The sequence below is a fragment of the Orycteropus afer genome, unplaced genomic scaffold (genome assembly GCF_000298275.1).
Source record: "Orycteropus afer afer isolate SDZICR_OR568_19922 unplaced genomic scaffold, OryAfe1.0 scaffold00099, whole genome shotgun sequence".
In the NCBI taxonomy this organism is placed as follows: domain Eukaryota; kingdom Metazoa; phylum Chordata; class Mammalia; order Tubulidentata; family Orycteropodidae; genus Orycteropus; species Orycteropus afer.
In genome coordinates, this window is record NW_006921686.1 from 5,242,454 (window position 1) to 5,250,172 (window position 7,719).

General features: G+C 57.3%; 1 protein-coding gene across 1 annotated transcript in view; it reads right to left on the reverse strand.

Annotated features, from left to right (window-relative positions):
- The window catches only part of CEACAM16 (CEA cell adhesion molecule 16, tectorial membrane component), a 50,533-nt gene extending 43,054 nt beyond the window's left edge, over positions 1 to 7,479 (reverse strand). The window contains exons 1-5 of the mRNA XM_007943086.1: positions 7,443 to 7,479; positions 5,051 to 5,395; positions 4,452 to 4,730; positions 3,162 to 3,440; positions 776 to 1,102 (exon numbers count right to left, since the gene is read on the reverse strand). Coding sequence (XP_007941277.1) covers positions 776 to 1,102; positions 3,162 to 3,440; positions 4,452 to 4,730; positions 5,051 to 5,395; positions 7,443 to 7,479 — 1,267 coding nt within the window. The remainder of the gene's footprint in view (positions 1 to 775; positions 1,103 to 3,161; positions 3,441 to 4,451; positions 4,731 to 5,050; positions 5,396 to 7,442) is intronic.
- Positions 7,480 to 7,719: the final 240 nt, after the last annotated feature.

A 7,719-nucleotide genomic window follows, 5' to 3' on the forward strand; every position in this document is an offset into this window, starting at 1 on the left:
TGATGGGGGAGACACGGTCCCTGACCCCGGGGGCCCCCAGTCTGATGGGGGAGACACGGTCCCTGACCCTGGGAGCCCCCAGTCTGATGGAGGAGACATGGTCCCTGACCCTGGGGGCCCCCAGTCTGATGGAGGAGACATGGTCCCTGACCCTGGGGGCCCCCAGTCTGATAGAGGAGACACGGTCCCTGACTCTGGGGGACCCCAGTCTGATGGAGGAGACTGTCCCTCATTTCACTTCGAGAGAAAAGCTCCTCGTGGGAGGAGGCTCTCCTTTCATTCTCACTGTGATGGGAACGAGGAGACTAGGGTCCCCACTGTCTGGAAGCTCCCAGCCTAAGAGAGGCAGGGGTCACCCTCGGCCTAGACCTCCGGGCTGGTGGGGGTGTAGCCCCTTCAGTAGTCCACTTCCCTATGTTGGAAGAAGCTACAGCTCCCACGTTACAGGGTCCACCAGTCCGCAGGGAAAAGAATTTCCCTAAACTCTGCCCTGTCTTTTCAAACCTTCAGTCTGATATCCTCTTATGTGAGGGAGAAGGCACACAGCCCCCTTCAGCAGTTCTTGGTCTGGGGGAGGAGGCTTGTCTGCCCCTAGTCAGGGCATCAGTTTGATGGAAGGGGCAAGGGCCCCAGTCTGATAGAGAGACAAGGCCCCTTCCCTCAGTCTGATGGGGGAAACGTTATCTCTCTTCGGTTGACCTCCTCCAGTCTGATGGAGCAGGCAAGCCCCTGTCTGACAAGGACCCCTGCCCCCGGCGCCCTCCCGCGTACTCACGGGCCACCTGCAGCTCCGCCTCCAGCGTCTCGGTCTTGCCCTGCAGGGTGACGGTCTTGAGCGTGTAGCGGCCAGCGTCCGTGAGGTTCAGCTTCTGCACCAGCAGCGAGCAGTTGGGGAAGCCCACCTCGCGGCCTGTGTGCGCGGGGCCTGCAATCCAGTTCCCCGACGGCAGCTGGCTCAGCAGCCGGCTGGGCTCGGAGGCAGGCCCTCGGTACCAGGCATAGACCAGCAGGTCCTTGGGGTAGCCTTGCACGGTCAAGGTCACGTCCTGGCCCTCTGTCGGCTTGGTGGGCACAGGCACAATTGTCATGGCGACTGCGGCCGCTGGAGAGAGAGGGAGGGCGGGCCTGGGTCAGCCGGGCCTGCAGGGGGCCCAGCGTCCCCCACCCACTCCCCCAGCCAGCTCACCTATGCCTCGCCCGACTGGCTGGCACTCCCCTAATCGGGGTGCTAGGAAGGGGGACAGAGGAAGGGGGTGACTTGTGTGGTGGTGAACTCTGTCTCAACAGTGCCTGCCCGGAAGCTGTGTCTCCCCCATCAGACTGGGAATTCCTAGCCTTTGGGGGGGATTGTGTCTCCCATTAAAGTGAAAGACCCCAGCGGGTGGGGTCCTGTCTCCTCCATCAGACTGGAAATTCCCAAAATATAGGGGCCATGTCTCCCCTATCAGATGGGAAATTCCCGAGTATGGGTGGGGCCGTGTCTCCCCCATCAGATTGTCAGCTCTCAGACTAGGGGGGCTGTGTCTCCTCCTTGATAACTGGAGTTGTGTCCCCCAGGTCGTGTCTCTTCTGTCAGACTGAACGACCCCAGAAGGTGGGGGCTGTCAGCTCCCCAGTAAGATCGGAAGACTTGACGGTGTGGGAGGTCATGTCTCCTCCATCAGAGTAGACAGTTCCACACGGTGGGGGCCCACCTCCTCCATCAGACTGTGAGCTTCTCGATGACTGGGCTACCCCCAAAAGGTCTGTCCCATCCGACTGGCAGTTCCTAGTGAGTGGGGACCTGCACTCCCCCATCAGATTGGGAGTGCTGCAAAGGCAGACCCCAGAGGGGCCGTCTCTCCCCCATTAGGCTAGGAACTGGCCTGAAGACCACGTCTTGCCATCGGAATGGATATGCTCCCAGGTGAGGATGGTGTCTCCTCTGTCTGACGGGAAGCTGGCTGCTCGGAAGCCCATGGAGACTGAGGCACTGCCCCTTCTCTTTGACTGGCAGCTCCTCCACTAAGAAGTGCTTCCCTGTTCCAGGCCTATCCCTGCATGTCTCCTCCATCAGATCGGTGTCTCCTCCAAGTAGGGAGAAGGTGGAATCACCCTTTCCTCTGTCTCTTCCCCAGCACCCACCACAGTTAGGCCCTTGGGGCATGGCACCCCCCCATCTTACCCTGTACAGGCAGGGAGGGTAGGGGCAGCACCTGCAGTCATCTGGCCCACCCCCTGCCTCCTGCCAAGACCAGTTGCCAAGGCCCCGGCTGGGGCTGGGCAAGAGGTACACTTACCTCTGGGGACGCCATGTCAGCTTTGGGTGAAAGAGTATCCACCCTTTGGATGAGACCCAGCCTGTGAGCAGGACGGAGGGAGGGAGGGAGAGGAGGACTGTGCCCACTGTCCCCAGGGGACGCTGGCTACTTGGGAAGGAACTGAGGCAGAATTAATGAGGCCCTGATGTCCAAAGCCACCATCCCCAGGGGATGAAAAAATGCCCCCTGAGGATTCCAAGGGCTCTGAAAACACCAGCTGTGTCCTCACAACTACAGTCCCCTGGTTGCTTTGGGACACGGAGGGCCAGTCCTCACGAGCTGGGATTTTCCATCCACCAAAGAGCCTGGCTGTGATTTTCCAAGTGCGTGTGTGAGTGTGTGTGCACGCAGGCACAAACGCACATTTGCACATTGTCACCCTACCCAGGTAACTGGGTGATCTTTCAGGCTGCGCAGGTCAGCCATCTGTGCGGCAGGGTGATTGTAAGCAGCTGGTAATTGGGTTTAGAACACGGACCCCCGCACAAAGGGCTGTCTGGGTATTTTCTCATTCTGCCACCCACAAAGTGGAAAATGTGACCCACTTTGTCACCCCTCAAGGAAGAGTCTGATTTGCCATTTGGATTCCAGGTGACAAGGTTTGGGCTATCTCCTTTCATCCCCTGAATGAAGAGGGGTCCCCTGAAATGCCACTTGTCACTAGGCCTGTGCATGGTCTGTGAGTCCCCCACCCCCCTTGCCGATCACCTGTGACCTCACTGTGGGAGGAGCAGCCACCAGGCCTTCACAGTCTGAGGGGGGCTCCACAGGGAGGGGGCGGGGTCAGGGGGCTCCACAGGGAGGGGGCGGGGTCAGGGGGCTCCACAGGGAGGGGGTGGGGTCAGCCTTGGGGAAACTTACCAGAGAGCTTGACCACCACGGAAGCAGATCCAGAGAGCAGGGTTTTGGGGTTCTTCACAATACACGTGTACGTGCCCTCCTGGGCGGCCGTCATGCCAGTAATGTTGAGGTGGTCCTGGCCGTTCTGGAGGGTCCGCCCATTGAAGGTCCACACATACTCGGGCTCCGGGCAGGACCGGGACACACACCACAGGGTGAGGGATGTATTGAAGTCCACTCTGATGGTGCAGCCCGTGCGGGTGGTGGCGTCCTGGAGGATGGCCACACGTTCTGGGCCATCTATGGGGGGCAGGAGGGAGAGAAAGGGGGCAGTAGACGGAGGGGGGAGAAGTGATGGGCTCCCCGGACTTTCTCTCCACTGGAATAACTAGGCCTAGTGGAGGGAGAGAGCTCTGGCCTTTCCAGATCCCACCTGGGTTTCTAACTTGCTCTAGGACCTTGAGAATCACTTGCCCTCTAGTAGGGCAGGGAGGGGACCTCAGTTTCCTTTTCTGTAAAAAGAAAGGGTCAGGGCTGAACAAAAGTTCAATGCATTAGCAAAATCTATGACTTCATAAGCAAACAAGCAAACCAACAACAAAGGCTACGTGATTTGTTTTTGTTGTTTTTCTGATAAGCTGTACTAAGAGTCTAGATTCTAGGGCTGCAAGAGTTGATGCTTCTAGGCTCGAAGGTTCTGGAAGGTTCTAGAAAGTTGTTTCTAAGGCCTAGAATGTGGTAGTGTGGAGGTTCTAGAATCAGGTCATGCCAAGGACCCTCAGAGCCCAGAACCCGAGGCTTCTGGAATCTAGAACAGTACAGTGACGAGAGTCTAAGTCCTACGTTTTTCTACATCATTGGCCCTCGGGTACCTCCGAGGTTTATTTTCCCACGGCTCCACACTGTCTGCGGCCCCCGGGAATGACTTGACGTTTCGGTTATATTTTAAATTTCATCCTCCCCTTCCCCCACCACCTCCTTCCAGACCCAGGCTTCCTGTGACCCCTCCCTGCAGGCATTGCTTCCGAGGGAGCGTTAATGGCCTTCCACTTGGTGGGATACTGGTCATGCGTGGTCATCGGTTCTCAGGAGAAGGACCAAAGGGCATTTCAAGAGGGATCTCTCTCAGGTAGAAAGTTTGTCTCCTAGGTGCTCAAGTTCAGTGGCATTAATTCCATACACAGCATGCACTGTGACTTACTGGGTACCCCCAGGCCCCCTCTCCTGGCCTTGGTTTCCCCCTCTCCCAGCCTCAGTCCCCTCATCTATGAGGTCTGGGCCCCAGGTCTCTTTGGCAGGGCCAGGACTCACAGTACACGGTCAGGTTGACGGGCTCACTGCGGCTGACACTGACCGGGTTCCAGACCTCACACTGGTAGGCCCCCGCCTCCTCCCTCCGGATGCCATGCCGGGTGAGGACCCGGCCGTCGGGGGACAGGCCCAGGCGGATGGCCACAGGCAGGGCCTGGCCATTGAAGAACCAGCGGGCGTTGGCAGGGCTGGGGCTGCTGCACAGAAGACGAAGGGTGTCTCGGTGTTCCACCAGCGCCATGCTGTTGTTGGCCATGACCACCGGCGGGGCCAGGATCTCTGTGGGGGCAAGAGACAGAGGGGGAGGGGGCCAGGCACCCCCTGCTCCGAGGCCTCCCCTTCCCCAGGCAAGGGGCATGACTGGCTCTCGGTGATGTCCCTATACTCCCAGCAGAGAATGAGTTAAGAGACAGGTGTAATCCTGGAAGGCACCCTGGAGGAGATGAGCATTTTAATGTTCTTTCAAAAATAGGTTTTTTTTTTTTTTTTGTCATTTCAAAAATAGTTTTAAAATTTGCTTTTTTTTTTTAAAGTTAGGATTGGGAGGGAAGTAGACAGGCCTGACAGGGGAGGAGGGGAGTGTGTGTGGGGTGTCTCACCATAGACCTGTACGTGGCCGTAGCCCACCTCGGTCTGAAACTGCCTGTTGAGAGTCTGCAGGATGTAGGTGCCCGAGTGCCTGGGCAGGGCACCGTGGATGTCCAAGCTGCCGTCGGGGCGCACAGACTCCCGCCCCGTGTGGACCGGGCCAGGGGTCTCGTCGCCTGTGCTCACAATGTAGCTGGCCAGCAGGTAGGTCAGGCTGAGCGAAGGCCCCGCGTACCAGTTGTAGGCGAGCAGCTCCCCCGAGAGACCGCGGACGACCAGGGTGAGGTTGTCCCCCTCGGCCGGCTGGGCCGGCTCTGGGGTGATGGTGATGTCAGCCCTGGTGCTCAGGAACACCACTGGAGAAGGGGAGCCGGAAGAGTCAGGTGGAGAGGAGGCCTGGGCTCTGAGGAAGGGCTCCCCGGCCCGGCGTCCTCACCGTGTGTGAGGATCTGAACTTGCAGTCCTTGGACTCCCAGCATCTTAACCACTTTATTACCGAGGTAAAATATATTGTCGTGTGCCATCAATTCATTCCAACTCATAGCAACCTTGTAGGACAGAGTAGAACTGCCCTATAAGGTTTTCTTGCCTAGAATCTTTATGGGAGCAGATTTCCAGGTCTTTGCTCCCGAGGGGCTGCCAGTGGGTTCAAACTGCCGACCTTTCGCTGAGCACCCAACCGCTTAACCATTGTGCCACCTGGGCTCTTGGTAAAATATATATCATATAAAATTTGCCATCTTAACCATTTTTAGGTGCACAGTTCAGCGGCATTAAGCCTACTGCAATCACCATTATTCCCTAGACTTTTCCGTCCCCCGTGACAGAAACTCTGTGCCCATAAGTAGAGCACTTATTCTGTCTTGGAGCTGTTGTACTTGGCTCGGGGTAAATGGCGTCATCTCTCGTGACTGCTGTTTCCTCAGCTGGGGTGGTGGGGGTAAGAGGTGATAACACTACCTACCTCCTGGGGTGTTTGTCAGGGTTTGATACATGTAAGGAGCTTTGAGGGGTGACTGGCATACAGCAAGTGGTCAATCAGTGTTAGCCAGGCCCAGAGTCTCAGTCCTGGGAAGGGGTGAAGCTGTGAGGTCCCCTCACAGCTGATGTTCCAGGCCAAGGATCTAGCCTTAACACCTTGCACGTAGCAAATGCTCAGCTAATGGGACTTTTCCTTTTACCTGGGAACCATGTGAGGGTCACAAAGTCCCATGACATCAGAACTGGCTTGTCCAGTCCAGCTAACTTTACAGTCCCATGTGAGACGTTACTGCCTGCCCCTGGGTCCTGACTCCCAGTCCAATGCTCTCCCCCTGCCTCTCTGGGTGCAAACAGCACAAAGTAGAGCTAAGACCAATACACTCCACCCCTTTTCTTAGCCTCAGAGAAGCCCGAACCTGAGGAGCTGGTCAGTGTTGCTCGGTTTGGACTTTGTGGGGTTGTCTGCAGTGTGTGGCTGTGGCAGTTCTCATGTAGGAAGTGCTTATATGCCTGGCCTGGTTTCTGGTACTTTCCAGCCTGGTGCAGCGTGACCAGGAGTGTGGGCTTTGGGTCTGGTCCTCGGCCCTGCCACTTCCTGGTGGTGTGACCCTGACCAGTGACTTCAGCTCTCAGAATAAACCTCAGTCTGTGAAATGGGGTGTTAGAAAGGGCCCTTCCCTGTAAGTTGTTAAAATATGGAGAGAACTTAGAACAGTTCTAGGGGCACCAAAACCCAAAACGAAACCCACTGCCAGGGAGTTGATTCTGACTCACAGCAACCCTATGGGACAGAGTGGAACTGCCCTACAGGGTTTCCAACGCTGTCTATCTTTATGGAAGCAAAGCCCAAACCAAACTCACTGCCGTGGAGTAGATTCTGACTCACAGCGCCCCTAGAGGACAGAGTGGAACTGCCCCACAGGGTTTCCAAGGCTGTCAATCTTTACAGAAGCAGACTGCCTCATCTTTCTCACCTGCACAGGGGCCGGTGAGTTGGAACTGTTGAGCATTTGGTTAGCAGCTGGGTGCTTTAACCACTACACCATGCATGCTGGTTGCAATGACCTCAGAAGGACTTCATGAGTTAAGCCCATGTCATAGACAAGGAAACAGAGGCCAAGAAGGGAAGGCAATCACCCCAAACCCCCCCTAGTCCAGGTTTCTGGAACTGGTGCTCAGGAAAGGTTGACCAGAGAGTGAAGGAGAACGGTGCTCTGTGGCTCTAGCTCACACTCTGGTCTTAGGAATCTTCAAAGGCTCCCCTGCACATCTCTCTGAGTAGCTGTCCCTGGCCCCATACTGCTGCTTCTCTCCCCAGCAAGCTGGGACCCGGCTCACAGCTTCCCTTCCCCTAGCTGGGGCTCCCTTCCCCACCCCAAGGCCAGAGGGGGCCCGGGTGCTAGGGGCCACCTTCTCGCTCACCACTGAGGAGGAGCCAGCTGTGCGAGGTCGGCACCATCTTTCACCCCAAACCTGGGTCTTGAGTCGTGTTGGCGGCCAGGTGCTCTGAGGCCCTTCCTGGTTGGGGCCTGGCTCCGTCTGGCGCGGGCCCTAGGAGGGTTCGGTGATTTGGAGCTGGGGGAGATCACCTGAATTTGGAGGGATCGAGTCACCAAGGATCTGGGGCCCCGTTTGGGCACCAGGGCGGGTGTGGCAGGCACAGGCCAGGGGGCATGACCTGGTCAGGCCTCCTGGGGCG